The 18,882-nt window shown below is 23.4% G+C and overlaps 4 protein-coding genes across 15 annotated transcripts; 2 read left to right on the top strand and 2 right to left on the bottom strand.

Moving 5' to 3' along the window:
• Positions 1–23: 23 nt before the first annotated feature.
• POSH (SH3 domain containing ring finger posh) lies at positions 24–8,351 on the bottom strand. Of its 8 annotated transcripts, none has more exons than XR_015291677.1 (14): positions 7,537–8,351; positions 7,346–7,460; positions 7,161–7,259; positions 6,947–7,083; positions 6,719–6,842; positions 6,323–6,631; positions 5,918–6,207; positions 5,520–5,845; positions 5,250–5,452; positions 5,023–5,165; positions 4,443–4,610; positions 3,789–3,902; positions 3,325–3,625; positions 24–257 (listed from the first exon to the last, which is right to left on the bottom strand). XR_015291677.1 is itself a non-coding variant. In XM_003696837.4 (13 exons), exons 1-13 carry the CDS (start codon positions 7,992–7,994, stop codon positions 3,442–3,444), a joined length of 2,670 nt encoding a protein of 889 aa, XP_003696885.2. In that variant the 5' UTR covers positions 7,995–8,351; the 3' UTR covers positions 2,702–3,441. The 8 variants fall into 8 exon arrangements, 3 of the variants coding, with proteins under 3 accessions (XP_003696885.2, XP_086762713.1, XP_086762714.1); XR_015291681.1 differs by having other exon boundaries at positions 4,443–4,524; XR_015291678.1 differs by lacking the exon at positions 24–257 and adding an exon at positions 2,702–3,247.
• A 1,103-nt stretch (positions 8,352–9,454) lies between these two features.
• vib (phosphatidylinositol transfer protein vib) lies at positions 9,455–12,454 on the top strand. The gene is made up of 6 exons (XM_003696845.3): positions 9,455–9,694; positions 10,074–10,104; positions 10,746–11,009; positions 11,083–11,160; positions 11,235–11,615; positions 11,760–12,454. The coding sequence occupies exons 1-6, from the start codon at positions 9,678–9,680 to the stop codon at positions 11,802–11,804; spliced, it is 816 nt and encodes a 271-aa protein (XP_003696893.1). The 5' UTR covers positions 9,455–9,677; the 3' UTR covers positions 11,805–12,454.
• Positions 12,455–13,419: 965 nt separating this feature from the next.
• Arc42 (Activator-recruited cofactor subunit 42) lies at positions 13,420–15,421 on the bottom strand. Of its 3 annotated transcripts, none has more exons than XM_003696839.4 (5): positions 15,077–15,421; positions 14,899–14,998; positions 14,129–14,796; positions 13,830–14,053; positions 13,420–13,773 (listed from the first exon to the last, which is right to left on the bottom strand). In XM_003696839.4, the coding sequence occupies exons 1-5, from the start codon at positions 15,096–15,098 to the stop codon at positions 13,561–13,563; spliced, it is 1,227 nt and encodes a 408-aa protein (XP_003696887.1). In that variant the 5' UTR covers positions 15,099–15,421; the 3' UTR covers positions 13,420–13,560. The 3 variants fall into 3 exon arrangements, with proteins under 3 accessions (XP_003696887.1, XP_086762712.1, XP_086762711.1); XM_086906586.1 differs by having other exon boundaries at positions 14,903–14,998; positions 15,077–15,325; XM_086906585.1 differs by having other exon boundaries at positions 14,129–14,998; positions 15,077–15,333.
• Positions 15,422–15,902: 481 nt separating this feature from the next.
• On the top strand, positions 15,903–18,065 carry LOC100864681 (uncharacterized). 3 transcript variants are annotated; one of them, XM_086906581.1, is made up of 6 exons: positions 15,903–16,272; positions 16,365–16,405; positions 16,591–16,894; positions 16,964–17,125; positions 17,280–17,685; positions 17,826–18,065. In XM_086906581.1, exons 3-6 carry the CDS (start codon positions 16,625–16,627, stop codon positions 17,924–17,926), a joined length of 939 nt encoding a protein of 312 aa, XP_086762707.1. In that variant the 5' UTR covers positions 15,903–16,272; positions 16,365–16,405; positions 16,591–16,624; the 3' UTR covers positions 17,927–18,065. The 3 variants fall into 3 exon arrangements, with proteins under 3 accessions (XP_086762707.1, XP_003696891.1, XP_012346544.1); XM_003696843.4 differs by lacking the exon at positions 16,365–16,405 and having other exon boundaries at positions 15,905–16,272; XM_012491090.3 differs by having other exon boundaries at positions 15,909–16,405.
• The last annotated feature ends 817 nt before the right edge of the window (positions 18,066–18,882 follow it).

The raw sequence follows: 18,882 nt of genomic DNA, 5'->3' as shown, positions 1-18,882 counted from the left end.
ATGATTAATTAAAAAAATAGACATTGGCGATATAAATATTTGATTTATTAATTAAAATTATGTATGAATATATATATATATGTATAGATAAATTTATACAATATCTTATTATTAAACCCGTAATTTAGTCTGATGTTTTAATTTGCTGCTGAATTTTGATATTTTCAAATTTATTATAATCAGAATTTTCAGAAAAATTGCCTCTGTAGAATGGTAGAATGGAAATAGGAGATCAAATTCCAGGTTGCGGTTCTATCCTAACAATACAATATAATACAATTCAATAGAAATAATATTGTACTAGAAAGATTGTAAAATATTGTAATAGAAATCACTTATATTTTTTAATAAATTATATTATTTTTTTATTATATTTTTAATTATTTAATAATTATATTTAATAATTAAATGTTAATTTTATATTTAAATTGAAATAAATATGGTATAAAGATAAATTTGATATAATATAATATCATATTTAAATAAAACATATTAAATAATAAACATATTTGCTAATTGATAAGCAAATATTATTATTAAAAAAAATAGAAAACTTATATAATTATTAATTTCAATTTTATTAATAATAATTATTAATTTAATTATCATATAAACTACTTAAATTCATAATCAATTTTTTTAAAAAATCTTAATTCTCAATTTTTTATAAATAAATTCTATGATACAAAAAATGAAATTTGAATTTTTTGATGAATTACATTTTATTTACAATTCTAAATATTTATGTATTATTTTACTTATTTCAGAATGTAATTTAAAATAAAAGTAAATAAAAATCATATTAATTATAAATTTCAACGTTTTCATTACCACACATATCATTATCATATATATGGTAATACTGTTTTTTTATATCAATATTTAAAATTTGCAATAATGAGTATAATATTTATTTTTTATGATATTATAATTACTAATAATTATTTAATCTTATATTATATTATATAAAACACCTACATTTAAATACATTTTATATTGTGTACATTATTAAATATGAAGATATAATTTTTATATCAACAGAGGAAGAAAATTAGAAAAATAAAAAATATGAGATACTTTTATGACAAAAATTTTCTTCATATTTGAAAAAATTGTTTTATACATAAAATATAGTAATAATAACTATAATATTTCATAAACTTTTATTAAAATAATTTAATAAATTTATATTTTATATTTTTTTATAATTTTATTAAATTAAATATTTTTATTTCTTCCTCTGTTATCTTATTTATATATTATATACGCGCATATTATGTGTAATGCACATATATATATTTGAAGGAAATGTTATAAAGAGGTCATGTAATTTGTTAGTTCATTCTAAATAATTTCATTTTAAAAACATAATATTCTACTCTAATGTACTGCGCTGATATATTGTAATGTTGTTTATTTCATATTTCATATTTAATATTTCATGTTTCATATTCAGCAATTAAAACATTTTTTGTTTTTCATTACATTGATTTGTTATTTCTGATTGATATTTCTGAACAGATGTATATAGATACATATATTATATTATTCCTTAAAGATAAAATATATTATTCTCAAAATTTCTTAAATTACTGGTTTGACAATCAAAACATTTGTAATTATTTGCTGAATTGATATTATGAACTCATGATTTTAATCAACTATATAAAGAATACATACTAATATTTATTGATGCACAAAGCCTTATAATGTCTTAAATATTTTGAATATTGGATTACAAATATATATTAATTAATATTAAACATTTCTTTCATCATTTGAAAAATGGCAAATTATGCTTCTAGAATTTGTTTTCAAATTTCATGTTAAAAATTTTTAAAAATATGTTATGATGGAAAGATAATTTTATATTAATATCATAAACAAGGCTAAATTTTTTCTTTTCATTTACATTCTTTAATTCTTGTAAAGTATATCTTTATGACCTCATAATATCGCTTCCATCAATTATACTTGGAGTATAATATTAAAAAATAATAAAAATCTATAAAACAATTTTTTGTAATATTATGGACAAAAATACATAAATTAAATAAATAAAATTAAAAAAAAAATAATATATGACTTATTCTATGTAGTCTTATTTGAAATGTTTTGAAATTAGCACAATTAAAATTGCTAGAATAACAACGCCAATAAATCTTTCTTAAATATGATTAAAAATCATATCTTTTATGACAATATAACAAATATAATCAAATATTGATCATTATTCAGCTTCAGGAAGCTCATAATTAATAATTTCTTACAATTATATTATGTGAAATAGGCTGTTAATAATATAATTTTTTAATTGTGCATGGACATGTAAATATTCCATAAATAAAAAAACATACACATCTAATTATACAGTAAAGATATACAATTAATTTTAGTAAAAGTATTTATGTAATTCAGTTTTTTTAGAAAGTTATTTAATTAAAATATCTACAATTTTAGATATATAGGCCAGTCTTTGACAATTATCTATTTAACAAGATCAAGTTTATATCATTGAACATTAAGAAGCTAATCTAAATATATTTTCATAAAAAAAAAGTATATTATAATTTAATTTAAAATATCTTTTAGAATAAAATTTTTTTATTCTATGCATTATAAAAGTTATATTTTTTAAAAAGAAATATTTTATATATCTATAAAAGAAAATATTTATCAAGCTGACCATATTGAATTCAAATTATATAATTTTTTTAATTTATTAATTTTCACACATCGTAAAAAATAACATGCAAATTTTTTAAAAGTAGCAATTCAAAGAAATTAAACAAGGTGTGTGTATGTGTGTGGTATGCGTGTGAGAGAGAATTATTTTCTTAAAAAAATTTAAATAACTATTTTTTGTATAAAATTGAAAAAAAATATATACATAATTTAACTAATATATAAAAACTTCACAGCAGTCATATTATATTTTAAAAAATTATTGCATAAATAAAAATTTTATATGTAAATAGATAAAATAACTTAATAAAGTTGTATTATTGTATTGTGAATTATGAAATGATTTTATATTAATAAAAAACAGTATTCTTCTGTAATATTTTTTATGAGATGGCAGTATTGATGTAATATAATCTCTTATTCCCTTACTGGATTTTAATAATATTTTATGAATATAACATCAATGGCAGTATCATTTTAGATTTTACTATATTTCATTCATTATGTAATTAAAAAAATTCTTTATGTCGTAATAACGACAAGAATATATAATTTACTACTACTGTAATATACATATATGTGTTTAATGCACTGCTCGTTATATTATGAATAATTTCACAATTTAAATCATACACTTACCTTCACAATAATAATTATATTATTAGACTTGAAAAGTAAGTGATGTGCAATATTTCACCTTCGATTTGTGCAAAATTATATACAAGTTTCTAATATGAAATGATTTTGTGCTGTATCTCAGAAAGCTTCAACAAAACTAGCTGGAAAAAGACCAGTACGACCAGTTCTTGGTTGAGTACCTTTATACCAACCATCATCACGTTTTTTATGTACATAAATAATATCTCCTACTCGAAGTTCTAGTTCAAATTCGCTATTAGGTGGATATGGCACAATGCAACGAAATCTGTATACTCGTTCTCTGAAATAAAAAGTAATAATAATATATATAATAAAATATATATTATATATATAAATATATATATAATAAAAATATTAATTACTTAAATAAAAACATAAAAAAAATAAATAATTAAAACAAAAATAAAATATAAAATGATTAAATGATAAAAGTTTTTTTTTACCGTTCACGAGTAGGTTGTTGTTTAACTTGTTTGCCCATACCAGCATCTAATGAATTACTTTTACGGTGATGATTTCCTATTGGTGTACATACCATTCCACCTGATTCATTAGATCTATGAATATTAATAAGAAACATAAAATAAAATTGATTTATTAAAATTTCAAAAAGAAAAGAATATTATATAATATTATATTTCTTATATAATATTATATAATAATAAATAATATTTGTCAAATTTATACAGTGATTATACATCAAATATACACATACTTAATTAACAAGCAAACTCTTGAAAGTATTCGAAATAAAAAAAACAATAAAAATTATAAAGTAGAATTAAAAAATAGGTAAAAAATATAAAAATTTTAATGTCATTAATCAAGCATTTATAATATACTATTCGTGACTATTCTTCTTTTTGCAATATTTATTAGAACACTTACCTATATATTGCTTCATTTATTGTAAATGTTAATATAGTTAAATATATATGCATCACACAACTATTACATACAAAGTATTATAAAAGACTAAATACAATTTTCATTTTATATATGAGCTGGGCAAATATATTAAGATAAATACCTTTTACAATAAATACTAATTTTTAAATAATTTTATTTGTCAAACATATATAATTTTAATAACTAACCTTTGAAGAATTGAGACCGGTAAAGATGGTCTCTCCTTGTATTTAAGTCTTTGTGAAGATGTGACATGTCCCTGCACAGAGCCTGGACACAAACGATGGTAGTTGTTTGAAGCATTTAATTCCTGTGTAGCTCCCACCTGTAGCAACTGACTTGGGCAAGATCCTGATCTAATTTTAAATATATCCGCCCAATCCCCGTGTAGAATTAGACAAATAATTCAACACATGCAGCTCATATAATGTTAAAAAATAAAAAAAAAATAATGGAAAACAGATCAAAAACAATTATTTTGCATATATAAAAATTATTCTATATACATATGTGAACATTAAAATCATGCAAAAATTTCAACAATTAACATATCATAAAAATACATATATAATTGTATAAATTTTAAATTGTAACATAAAAATATAAATATCAGATAACAATACAATTACATGCAGATTATTAATAAAATGTGTTAAATATACTATAAACATGCAAATTTTATTTATTTTTTTAAAATCTTCAATGATATGTTTAATTATGTGTTTATATAAACCATTGTTATTGCAAACAATATAGAAAATAACTTACCGAACATGTACTGGATTAATGGAATTGCCATCTTCAAAAACAGGATTATCCATTGAATAAGTAGTAGGAGGTGGTGATTTTGATTTCTTGATATTCGTTAATCGTCGCATCAAAGAGACACATTTATCTTTTTTTTCTTTCTGCTGTAATTAAAAAAATATATATATATATATATATATATGTTCATATAACAAAGAAGTAATATTACATAGAATAAATTTATATACCTTTTCACTATTTTTAGATACAGAAACTACTGCAGTGGAAGAAGGAGAAGCTACAGCATGCAAAACACTATTTGGATTTTTATTCATTTCATTTATGATGGAAGAACTAGCACCAGTAACAATAGTACCACTATTGTTGATACCAGTAACTGTGGTTGTAGTCATTAATGATTGAGGTAAAGTTACCTGTTTTCCAGGAGAAGCTAAAATAAACAATTTTTTATATAGACACATTTTAATATAATATATTTTATTAAAATTATTACATACAAATATTTGATGACATGACAGCACTGTGACTACGTCCAAGAGGATTTGCTGAATTTTGTTCCTTATATCGTGGAGGACTACTTTCTTGATTTTGCGCTTGACTTTGACCATGCCAAGATGATGATACTATAAAAGATGGACTAATAGCACGTGGTGGTAATTCTGGTGGTAACAATGTGCGTGGATTATAAGATTGAGAAGTGGATCCTTTATTTTTAGAATAAGTTGCAGTTATTCGTGACTCAGTATTATTTTGACTTGTTGAAGATGGAAAGCTTTGATGTTGCCCTGTATTTGGTGATCCTCGACATAAACTTCGCTGACATCTACGAAAATAAAATTATTTAAAATCAAGAAATTATATTATAAATTTTTAATATAAGTATATATTCATATACTTAGCAGGTGCAACATAATTTCCTGGAAAAACTCCACATTTTTGTGTACGATTAGAAGTTCCTTTAAACCATCCATCTTGACAACGTTCTGTTACCATATAAATGCCTCCTTTTCTTAATTCAAGTTCATCTGCTTTTTGAGGTTTATATGGATATAGAGCTATATATGCAGCTGGTAAATGAGCATTTGCGACTGTAGCAGATAAAGTTTGTGATGATTGTGCAAGAGCAAGATCACTACTACCGCTTCGCCTGTGACGAAGATTATGATCTGCAGTAGTGGTAGTTGTCTGATAAATAAAAAGAGAAAAAAATTAATATTTTTTGATTATAATATTAATACAAAGTTTATTTAATATAATAAGAAATTTTTTTATCACATTAGTATGGTAAAATATTATTCACCTGTAATGAAGAAAATGAATCATTACTGTTACCAACAGCATTATCTACTGGAGGACTAAGTATTTCTGCACTATGTCTATGATGTGGATGAGCTTGATGACCAGTATTAACAGCAGTAAAACTATGACGCTTAACATTCTGTCTATTTCCAACTGCAGGAGGAGATGTTGCTGGACTACTAGGACTACTTGGAGCAGTACTAGAACTGCTAGATGTAGTTGAACTATTAGGAGTGTTTGGAGTAGTAGTTGAAGAACTACCTCCTGATGATACATTTGAAATTGAATCAGAAACTGGTAAAATTGTATTCTAATAAAAAAATATTAAATGTTAATATATTTTATTATATTTTAAATATTAAAAAAATAATATATTTTAATAATAAATTAATAATACCTGCATAAGTTGTGGTCGTGATTGATTTGTTTGTAAATTACGCGAATGATCAGTTGGTATTAAAGGTGTAGTCTCTTCGTTAGTAGGAGTAGGAGGTGCTACTCTTGATGGACCTGGTTGTGTGCTATTTGAAAAAAATATTAATTATAATTAAAAAACTATATATATTATAATTAATAAAAACATACTAATTATATACTAATGTTAATGGTAAATTATAAAAATTACTTTGTTGAAAGTTTCATTAAAGCTCTTGCCACACTATTCAATTCCACAAAAGCTAATGGAAAGATGCCAATTCTATCCAACAGTTTTCCTTCTGCCCAATTTTCATCAACTCTTCTAATAACACTAATAATTTCTCCCTATAAAATTATTTTTAAAAAAAGAATGCAATATCAAATCAAATAAATGAATATAAAACATTAATATCTATATATACTTTATTGAATGTAAGACAGCCATCTTCATCATCATTGGTCATTCTAAAATCATATAAAGCTTTGCACTGAGGAACATCTGGAGTCAATGGTGTCATTATCTGTACATATGAATTTATTAAATACTTTTTATATTATGTTATTAACATTTTTATATTAAAACAATAAAATACATTTTAATACATACTTGGACATAAGACAAAGGAAAAACTCCATGACTATTAGCACTTTCTCCAAAACACCAATTATTATCGATTTTCTTACGTAAAATGACAATGTCACCTTTTTTAAAAGATAAATCTCTGAAATTAAAAATAGTTTTTAAAATATCATTTAAATATATATTGATTCAATTTTTTTAAAAGATTATAAAATTACCCTGGAACTTTTGATACATAATCATAGATTGCTCTGCCATATGTTTGATTGTGTAATTGAACTTGTTTCGCTGTTGCATTACCATGTCGAATTGGTTCATTTGTGAATGTAGTAGGAGTAGGATTATTAGTTACAATGGGAGCTGAAGTAATTTGATGGCCACCAAAGAGTCTTTGAGATCCTGGATTATTTTTAATTATAGATTTTGTAGATTTAGGGGCTGCATTACGCATTCCTTCCAAAATACGCATTAGTAATACATTAGGAGGTAAATCATCCACTTTAACATCAACTAAAATGCGACATTCAGGGCAGCGCAACTCATGATGAGTATTAACTATCTCTTCTAAACATTTCTTGCAGAAAGTATGCTGACAAGGAAGTACTTTGCTCGATGTATCTAATCGTTCGAGACATACCGAACATTCTAACAAATCATTCAGCATACATTCGTCCATTCTGATTTATATTATGAAATGTTCAATCTTTTTTTTTTTTTAATTTGTTTGTCTATGTTTAAGATCCAATTTTTTTAATCTTCCCACGCGTCTTGTCTTCTGTGAATTCACAAGCTACCATACATTTGATGTACTTATCTTCTATATAACATGTAATAACGAAATTTGATTTTTAATTATAATAGTCCACCAAAAATCCCACTTCAAGAAAAAATATATGAACATGTTAATGAATTTTTTTCCGAACTTTCGAACTACTTGCCCATTTATTCTAAACGAAATATTCTTAGGCGCGTCAGTATAAGCGCTGTCATCTAAGTATATTTCGTCACACACACCAAACCATATCGATCAATCGACTCGTCGATTATAGTCGATTCTAAAATAAGCCAACAAATGTTGCATGATATATCTATACATAGTATAAATTTTATAACCAAATATTGTTATAAACCAATTTTATTGCAAATACATAATACTTATTTTTATTTCAAAATTTTGTCATATAAGCAATATAATATTATTATGAAAAATGAATATAGAATAACTCTTTAATTTTTTATGTAAATATAAATATGAAACTTAGGAATTTTTAAGTTATATATCATAAATTCTATTATATATTCTATATTATAAAATTATCAATATTGTATAAATGAATAGCTTTTTTGTACATAAAGTACATTGTAAATAAAAAATAACTTTCACAGTTATTTATCATATTTTTACATTTTTTTTCAATTTTTCTAATATTAAGATAAAAAGCAACCAATCAAAAAAGCCTTTTTTAAATAACATTTAAAAAAAAAATGTCTACTTATAAAATTATATAATATTTGTCAAAACATTTTTTCTCATTGTAATTTTTTCATATTTTATTCAATAAATAATATTTAAAAAAATAATTTTTTATTGTTTTGAAATTTCTTTTGTTAAAAATTATATTTTAATTTATATTTATTATTATTCACAGTGATATTAAAATTTATAATACATTGTTTTACAAATAACTTATAATATTATATAATTATTTATATTATATAATTTATATTTGTAATTTATATTGAACATATTGTAAATTATAAATTATAATTATTAATGAAATTGGATATTAAATAAGATATCTCTTTTATATATTTTGTATTTTTATATGTTATATGTCTTTATTTTCAATTTTCATGAAAATCATAGTGAATTTTTTAATATTTTATGTAGACTTAAAATTTCATTCGATATATTTATTTAATATATTAAATCAAATAAAAATTATAATATAGATTCGTAATAAAATATAATAAATTAGCAACGATATTTCTTATAATTACTGAATATTTTTTTTATAAATTCTATGTGAAATCCCCAGACTAAATTATTGTAAACTTGATGGATGATAAATGCGCATGCGAATTGAGATATATGTAAGCATGACGTCATTTTGCAAAGTGTCTGTGAAATAAGAGTGGGGAAATTCGATGCACATGTGTGCGCAAGTAAGTGTGCTTTTTAGTGGCTGTAGCAGTGTGGCACTCAGTGATTCAAGTGTGTGGCAGTCCGTTGAGAAGTCGACGCCGTTGTATGCGTATGACTGCGGGTTGAGAGATAACACGAGTGAATTTGCTAAAGCAAGGGTGGTTCTGTGTGGCCGCACTGAATTACTGCAGCCCATGTGCTCTGCTTGTTAAAATGCTCATCAAAGAATTGTAAGTTCTTACGAAATTTTTTATTATTAGTTTAATACAGCGTGATAAACGAAAACTGATTGAACATTTAAAAGTAATTCTTGGGATATGGTTACTAATCTTTAACGGCGGGTGGGATTGGAGGGGTAAAGAGGGATGTACTTTCATCCCTTGTCATCCATACGGATAATATTTAACATGCGATGAATAATTTTATTTTAACTGATAAGTATCGTTTTCAAAAGAAATTTGTTCATCATACGTTATCTATCGTTCAATTTTCGATACCTGGAGTGTGATACTTAAGTTCATATTAAAGTGTATTCAAGGTCGTTGCTCATAAATATATGATTACTTTTTATTTAGTAATTGAAATATAATTTATTAATTTTTGTTACAGTCGTGTCACTTTGCCTCTTAATGTGAAAGAGGTATGTATTTAATGAATAATAAGATCTCATTATAATGACCCATTTTGAAATATATTATTGCAATAGAATAGAAATAAAAACTAACTTGAATTAACTTCTACATCAATACTATGCAATTATCAAAAATTGCAAATCATTTAATTATAGTTTATTATAGAAGCATGTGATTATCTTGAATGTTTTGAATTTTTAATTTAATATATCTGACAAATCTTGTCTTATCATGCTCATTTCATTGTTAGATTTATTATTCAGTTTTAGAATATAATAAATGTTTTTAGAATGCATAAATATTTTCTATCTTCTTCATATCTTGCTTAATTTAATCTTTAGTTATTTGCATATTTTTACATTTATTGCTAATTTTTTTTCTTTTATTTGTATTTCCTTTATTAATATTTGATTTTTTTTTATGAAAAACAAATTATTTAAAGTTATAGAAATAATAATATTTTATATAATAAATGAATTATTATTGATATTAAAATTTCTTTATAAAAGAAGAAATAATGTTTATATTTATATGATTAGATATTTTTTATTTTATAGATTTTATTTATTAAAATAAATTTTATATTGCTTTATCTTATATTTTCTATACATAATTTATATATTATAAAATATAATTTATTTCGTGGCAGTATCAAGTGGCTCAGCTATATTCTGTAGCAGAAGCTAGCAAAAATAATACTGGAGGAGGAGAAGGAATACAAGTGTTAAAAAATGAACCATTCACAGATTATCCTTTGCTTGGTGGAAAATATTCTTCAGGTCAATATACATACAAGATTTATCATTTAGCTAGTAAAGTGCCTGCTTTTATTCGTATTATGCTGCCAAAGAATTCCTTGGAAATTCATGAAGAAGCTTGGAATGCTTATCCTTATTGTAAAACAGTTATTACAGTAAGTATGATTTGTTAATAAAAATATTTTTTATGAAATTTCTATTTTAATATGTTTTTGTTTTTTTGTGCAGAATCCTGGATATATGAAAGAAAATTTTGTAATTATGATTGAATCATTTCACATTGATGATGTTGGAAATCAACATAATGTATGTATAAAAATTTATAAAAATATTTAATTTTATTTTATATATAAATATTAATATTATTTTTTAACTAATAGGTTCATGAATTACCTCCTGATAAATTAAAAATAAGAGAAGTAATACACATAGATATTGCAAATGATCCAATTGCAAATGCTGATTATAAGGAGGATGAAGATCCAACTAAATTTAAATCTGTGAAAACAGGTCGAGGTCCTCTTATTGGTAAAGATTGGAAAAATAATGTTCAACCTGTAATGACATGCTATAAACTAGTTACTTGTGAATTTAAATGGTTTGGTCTACAAAATCGTGTTGAAAGTTTTATACAAAAAGCAGAAAGGCGTCTTTTTACTAACTTTCATAGGCAAGTGTTTTGTTGGATAGATCGTTGGTATGGTTTAACTATGGAAGATATTAGAGCAATTGAAGAGAGTACGAAAGAAGAATTAGATAGGGTAAGTAATTTTATAAATTTATAATATATTAAAAGTTACATTATATTAATTTAAAGTATAAGTATAAATAAAAAGTTACATATTAATTATATTTCAATTTTCAATTATTTAATTAATTTGATTAAAGATATTTGAATTTTTCAGCAAAGAGATCAAGGAGAAGTGAGGGGTATGCGAGCTGATGATTGAAGCTTTGATAGCTTCTATTATGGATGGTTAAATCAATTTCCTTATATGTCTCAGATACATACGCATACCTATAGAAATACACTCACATATGTTTTGTCATAGGCGATCCTGCAGGATCGGGACAATTTCCAGAATTTAAGTGTTTAGATTCAGTGTCTATTATAATTACTTATGATTTTAATTTATTTACATTTACAAGCGTTTTAGATAAATGTATCTATTGTCAAAGATTATAATATAGCAAATAATAAGAGAGAACTGATACAGATCAGTTCAACTTATACAATGTATAAAATATTCAAAAAAAGAGTACAGAGTTCGATAAAAATCAATTTAGGTGGAAAAATATGTAATGTTATTTAACACCATAGTAGTTCAATATTAAAATTTATAAATAAGTCGTTCGAAATGCTTGCTATATAATATAAATGATGAAATTAGACATAAAAATTGCGAAATATTCACAATTTATTATTTTAAATTTATTATATTATGATTTGAAACCAAAAATATCACTATATTTATATAGTAACAATGGTTATTTTAATAAGTTTGTGTAGTATGGCCTGAAAATTTTTAAATCCAATTATACTCTGTATAATAACCAGAAGAATTAAACAAAACTATTTTAACAGTTTCAAAACAGAAAATTGATTTTGTCATAATTTACTCTCTTACTAATATTCAATATTACAAATAAAGTGATAAATAATGATTAAACTATAGAAATCCTTTTTTGTGTTTCTTAATGAAAAAATTAAACAAAATATGTGCATCAAAATTAGGACCAATTTGCTAAACTTCAATTAAATCTTTGATTACTATATTGGCACTATATTGTTTGTGAAAAATATGAAAATAATTTTATAAGATGATTGAATTATACATATATATATATATATACATATGAAAAAAGAAAAAACTATTTTAATGTAAAAGTTACAACGGCAAATGCACTATTGTATATAAGAAAAGAAGCATCCAATGGAATTCAAATTGAAATATTATATTCACTTATATATTTCTTTACATTCCAATAGATCTCTATCCAACAAATTTAAATGTCATATTTAATATCTTTGCTTATATAAAACAAAGAAAGAATTCGATAAAAATATAGTTGAAGAAAATCGTAATTGTCGTTTGCACAAATTATATGTATACTGTTATCTGTTGTACTGGGATCTATAGTGTAGAATTTAAGATAGTTATAGAAATATAATTAGAAATATAATAGAAACTGTAATTTTTTGGGATCTTAATACAGGGAGTATCAGAATTTATGCTACTCAGTTGTGAATTTTAGCATTTAAGTATGATATGCGATCTTATCAAATTACTTATATAATTAATAGAGATTTTAAAATAAAATCTCATTATAGATAGTGTTTATCATTCCTATTCATTATTTTAACAAATAATCTATAGTTTGTCATCATTCCATAACGAGCAAGTATAGGAAAATTATAAATAAAAATTTCTATAATATTGCTATAGAATTAATAATGAGATATTGGCATATGTTTTTGCATATTTAAATATGTAAGTTTTGCATATTTACATATATATTTACATTTATTTTATGACATTAAATCATAAAAAAAAAACTACGTAATTATAATGATATATAAAATTTATTAGTCTTTCTTCGTAAAGGATAAAAATATATATATATAAAATTAATAAAATATATAAAAAATATTTTGTTTGCATATGAAGAACTTTAGTAGAAAAATATATATCGCATCTAAATATTTCAATTAAAATTGTATTCTTTGATAACATTTGCAGCTATAACTAATCTTTGTATCTCTGATGTACCTTCATAAATTTCAGTAATGCGTGCATCTCTATAATAACGTTCTGCTGGCATATCACTAACGTAACCCATACCACCTAAAATTTGCATGCATTGATGTGCACAGAAAGTAGATGTTTCAGATGATGATAATTTTGCCATAGCAGCTTCCTAACAAAAAAAAATTATTAGATTATGTTTGAGTTCAATTATTTTTTTCGTCGCACCTTTGTATATGATTTATTATTATCTTTAAGTGCAGCTGCTCGCCATGTTAATAATCTTGAACTTTCTAATCTCAATGACATGTCAGCAATTTTTTGTTGAATTGTTTGTAATTTAATAATAGAACTACCAAATGCTTGTCGTTTTGCCGCGTATTCGATTGCACAGTCGAGAGATGCTTGAGCTATGCCTAAAGCTTGAGCAGCAATACCTATTCTACCAGCATCTAGAAATTATATATTGTAGTTATTACTTTTTTTAGATATTATAATTGTATAAATACCATGGATTCATTTCATACCTAAAGTCGTCATTGCAATTTTAAAACCCATTCCTGATTCTCCTAATAAATTTTCTTTTGGTAATTTACAATCTTCAAATATTAATGAACAGGTACTGCTACCACAAATACCTAACTTATCCTCTTTTTTACCAACAAAAAGACCTTCTGTAGTTTTATCAACTATAAATGCACTTATACCTTTATGCTTTTTAGATTTGTCTGTTGTAGCAAATAGAATAATTGCATCTGACTCATAAGCATTTGTTATCCATGATTTAGTACCATTAATTAAATAATTAGATCCATTTAATTTAGCAATAGTAGAAGCAGCACCTGCATCACTACCATTGCCTGGTTCACTAAGGGCAAAACATCCAATCTTAGTACCAGTTGTAAAGGGGGTAATATATTTTTCTATCTGATCTTTATTGCCAAATTTTTGTATAGGTCCTAAATAAAGAGAATTATGTACACTCATTATGACACCTGTACTGGCACAACCTCTAGATATTTCTTCTAATGCAATAACATAAGCTAAATAATCTAATCCAGTTCCACCTAAATTTTCAGGAATTGCTATACTCATTAAACCCAATTCTCCCATTTTTTTAACTTGTTTTTCTGGATAAAGATGTTTTTTGTCAATTTCTGTTGCTAAAGGCTTTAATTCTTCTTCTGCAAAGTCTCTATAATAATATTTATTATATGGTATACATTGCATTATATTATGATTTATATTGAAAAACAAATAAAAAAATAAAATATTATAAACATATAATGATAAGTACTTGCATGTTTTGTGTAACATTTGATGAGTCTCTGGTAACATGGAAAGAGTAACAATATTTCGAATAATATTATTATAAATTGTAGTTTTATTTTGTGTAACTGGTTTAAAAAATAAAAATTGTGAAATTTTTATATAATACATATTCATATAATAATATACTTTAAATAAATACTTACCAAATAACCTTATTTTGTACATTGTTATTGATAAATTTATTTATATAAGCAACAAATTATTAAAATTGATATTTCAATACTTTGAATAATATAGCACAAGATTACAACAATATTATCATGTATTAATAGCTTTAGATATATATATAATGTATATGTCACGTATTTATATATTGATGACTATATATATAAATTACACATATAAAATGTATATTTTTTTTTTCAAATAGAATTCATAAAAATTAAAATAATATATATATATATATTATTATATATATATATATATATATTATCTCTCTCTCTCTATATATATATATATATTTTTTTTTTCAAATAGAATTCATAACTAAAATAATAATACTATTAATTTTTTATTAAAGTTTTTTTTTATATATGTGTGAATAAATATAATCATATTTTAATTATATTATTTAAAATATTTTAATTTTATAATACTATAAAGCAATTTGATTAATAAAGTATATTATTAAAAAAAAAGATAATATAGATATTATAGAAAAAAAAAGATATAGATTTTTAAATTAGTTTTCTCTTTTCATTTTAAATACAATTTTTAAGATTTTTTTATAACAAATAACTAATATACTTATTTATTATATTTTTAATATAAAAATTTTCATTATATTTTCTTTTCATTTTAAATACAATTTGTAAGAATTTTTTTTTTAACAAATTACTAATATATTTATTTATTATATTTTTAATATTTAATTTCTTTTTTAAGTCATAATTTCTTTAATAATTTTTTTAATTAATAATTAATAATTTCTCATTTTTTTTATCTATGAAAAATGTATTTTTTACATATAATGTATTTTTTACATATTTGTTACATTACATGAAACAGTAAAAACTTAGCCATTTATTTTCCCGCGGTATTTTCAATAATAATAATAAACAATCAATATGTTCGCATGGATAATACGAAAATGTGCGCATGTACAGATGTATGCGCATGTACTTCTGTTCGATATAACTAGTTCATTTCTCCAATTTCAGACAGTGAACTTCGAAAAATATAACATATAACGTAAAGAAATTTATATTGAATTAAAAGTAAAGATGTCGAATAGTAAATGTATTAAACAATTGCGCAAAAATTATGTAAAAGATCAACAAGAAATGTCACATTCGGAAAAACTACGATTGATAGATGATGAATTGAATGCATTTTACAAGTAAAATTTAAAAAAATTTTTTATCTTGTTATATTTTTTTAAATGTATATAATTTTAATTTTCTTTAATATTGTGCTAACTTTTTTTTAAAGAAAATTATTTGATATGTACAATGTTATATTCTTTATTATTGGTACGTATTCATTATTTAAAATTTTTTTATTACTTTTTTTTTATTTTTTTTAATATTATAAAATCATTTTTTATGTATTATTCTATGTATTATATATGAAAATTAATATATTTTTAATGTGATATTATTATATTAATCATTTTAATTAATAATGATTGTATTTTATATAATTAATTAATTAATAGATATTGTCAACAAGCTGGCTTCACAGAAGAAGAAATGGATATTATTTGTCAACCATTAGTAGCTGCAATGCGGCGCTCTTGGTTACAACTTGTTATCAGAGGAACACTTGTATTAATTGTTCTTGGTACTTTAGCATGTCTAGCAGCTCAACTTGATTTTGTTGGAACTCATTTTACTGCAATTAGTCGTCTTTTACTTATCAAAGTTCTACCAATCTGGAATTGGCAACCCTTGTATTATGAAAATTGTATGATTAATAATCCTTTTTATAATGATTATATGATAACTGAAGAAGATTGTGTGGTATGATTATTAATATCAAAAATATTTTTAAAAATAAATTACTAAAGTAATCAGAAATTATATTTACAGACTTGCGAAGCTTTGGAAACTATTGATCGTTTATCAGATGTAAGATATCGGAATCTTGTTGATAATTATCTGAGTAGAGATGCACCTGCAATTATTACAGATGCAATGGATTCTTGGGCAGTTATGAATACAGATTATTTTTGGTTTGATAACATTACTCATGTAAGTATAATTATTATTACACGACAATTGTATTTATTACGTGTCCTATTTCCTTTGATAAAATAAATGCACAATTCAAAAAAAATTTTCATTATATTTAACAAATTTATTTATTTATTTGAAATTTATTTATACATTTTGTTTATGTTAATAGCTTTATTTAGAAAATGAACGCTTAATGGAAACAGTACCATGTGCCTTGACTTCAAATTTGAGAACTGGTTCGTCTGACTTGGCAGCATTTTTGCGTCGGGTACATTCACCTGAAGTAGCTAAATGGTTCGTCCATTGGCAAAATTGCGATATTAATGCGGTGAAAGTGTTGAGAAAGTATTACCAACGTCCATATTTCCTTTCAAGTACTGTCTCACCAGCGCATTTTAATTGGGTTCTTATGTCTTCGGATTATAATAGTCCGAGTTATAAAAAAGTCGAACTAGATTCGGGTCTTATAGCTCTAGCTCAATTAAGAGGAGCTACGCAACTTCGTTTGACTCCTATAAATCCTTGTAATAGTTCTTGTCCTGAACTAGTAGCAGATTTGCATCAAGGCGAGATGCGTAAGTTGAAAAATTAATTGTATAGATAAATATTTAATAAATAATTATTAAATAAGTTATTTATTAAATAATTTAAATACATATTAGTAGAATGGATTAAGAATTGGTAATTGATTTTATATTCATCATATTGATTTTAGTTGTATTTACTAATTTAATGTGGACTTTGGAATATGCGCCGATGAGAGGATTAGACAACATTGCAATTTTGACTGAAACTGTCTGGGAGGAGGATACATAAATCATAACATTCTCTTTATATTGTGTTAGTCTATGATACTCTTAATCTAAGTATATATTGCTTAATTAAATTATATATATGTATACTCATTCTGCTGTCATAGTTCACATTAAATAAAATACTTCTTTCATCTAATAAATGTGAACTTATTTTGTAATATTATTTTTTCTTATTGTTTTTATATATTTTATATATTTTTTTTCGGATTATAATATATAATTTATTTTATATTTGATTATTTTTTCTTTATTTTATATTTTAATTAAATATGTTTCAATTTAAGATATATGCAAATGCCTTTATCACTTTAATGGAACTTTACGAAAAGGATGAGATAAAAAAACAAAAAGTAACAACAAACAAGATTCGTTTTTTATTAATTAATCGTTTATAATAACATTGTGTTTTTTGTTGATTTTTTTTTCTTTTGTAGCAGTTTTTTCTGATATTTCAATTGGGCTAACAAGAAATAGATTGTTATGCTCCGATTCATAGAAAAAACAAAGCACAAGATTACTGAATGACAAACGTAGCTGACGATTTGACATGCTTAATCAATGCGATAATTTGTTATATTAAAAGTTTTATGAGTATATATAATCGATTTCTTTTTTTATGCGCTACGTTCTGTTTATACAATTTTAGAGTATCGATGTAAGAGAAGGAATGACAATAATTGGCGCCTAGCTAATAACACCATCGAAATATGTCTTCTATTCCACACTATCCAATGTTTTTAACTCTTTTCTTTTCAAACTATTTTCTCTCCCCATTGATTTTTTTTATTCATTATGTCATCTCATATATGCATCGATATATATACACATCCACTCGTACATATGCGCACTCTTTCTCTTTTCTTTCTTTATTCTATCTTTCCATAAAGTGTTTTCATGGAATAAAGTTCTACAATTCCAAAGGGAGTTTTAATCTCTCATAGAAGATTAATACTCGTC

This window comes from Apis florea, unplaced genomic scaffold (assembly GCF_048593485.1).
Source record: "Apis florea isolate Af1SG1 unplaced genomic scaffold, ASM4859348v1 contig_2495_pilon, whole genome shotgun sequence".
NCBI lineage: Eukaryota > Metazoa > Arthropoda > Insecta > Hymenoptera > Apidae > Apis > Apis florea.
Note: the sequence above shows the minus strand (reverse complement) of the source record. Positions and strands in the feature narration are given on the sequence as shown.

Bases quoted from the DNA above. Each gene is read 5' to 3' on its own strand.
- vib (XM_003696845.3), top strand. The intron at 10,105-10,745 runs GTATGTATTTAA...ATTTCGTGGCAG, and splicing joins TGCCTCTTAATGTGAAAGAG to TATCAAGTGGCTCAGCTATA. The intron at 11,010-11,082 runs GTAAGTATGATT...TTTTTTGTGCAG, and splicing joins ATTGTAAAACAGTTATTACA to AATCCTGGATATATGAAAGA.
- LOC100864681 (XM_003696843.4), top strand. From the start codon at position 16,157: ATGTCGAATAGTAAATGTATTAAACAATTGCGCAAAAATTATGTAAAA. The intron at 17,126-17,279 runs GTAAGTATAATT...TTATGTTAATAG, and splicing joins GGTTTGATAACATTACTCAT to CTTTATTTAGAAAATGAACG. The intron at 17,686-17,825 runs GTAAGTTGAAAA...TATTGATTTTAG, and splicing joins TTTGCATCAAGGCGAGATGC to TTGTATTTACTAATTTAATG.
- POSH (XM_003696837.4), bottom strand. From the start codon at position 7,994: ATGGACGAATGTATGCTGAATGATTTGTTAGAATGTTCGGTATGTCTC. The intron at 7,260-7,345 runs GTATGTATTAAA...TCATATGTACAG, and splicing joins TTCCTTTGTCTTATGTCCAA to ATAATGACACCATTGACTCC. The intron at 6,208-6,322 runs GTGAATAATATT...TTTATTTATCAG, and splicing joins ATTCATTTTCTTCATTACAG to ACAACTACCACTACTGCAGA.
- Arc42 (XM_086906585.1), bottom strand. From the start codon at position 15,098: ATGTACAAAATAAGGTTATTTG. The intron at 14,999-15,076 runs GTAAGTATTTAT...TTTTTAAACCAG, and splicing joins GTACAAAATAAGGTTATTTG to TTACACAAAATAAAACTACA. The intron at 13,774-13,829 runs GTGCGACGAAAA...TTTTTTTGTTAG, and splicing joins ATAATAAATCATATACAAAG to GAAGCTGCTATGGCAAAATT.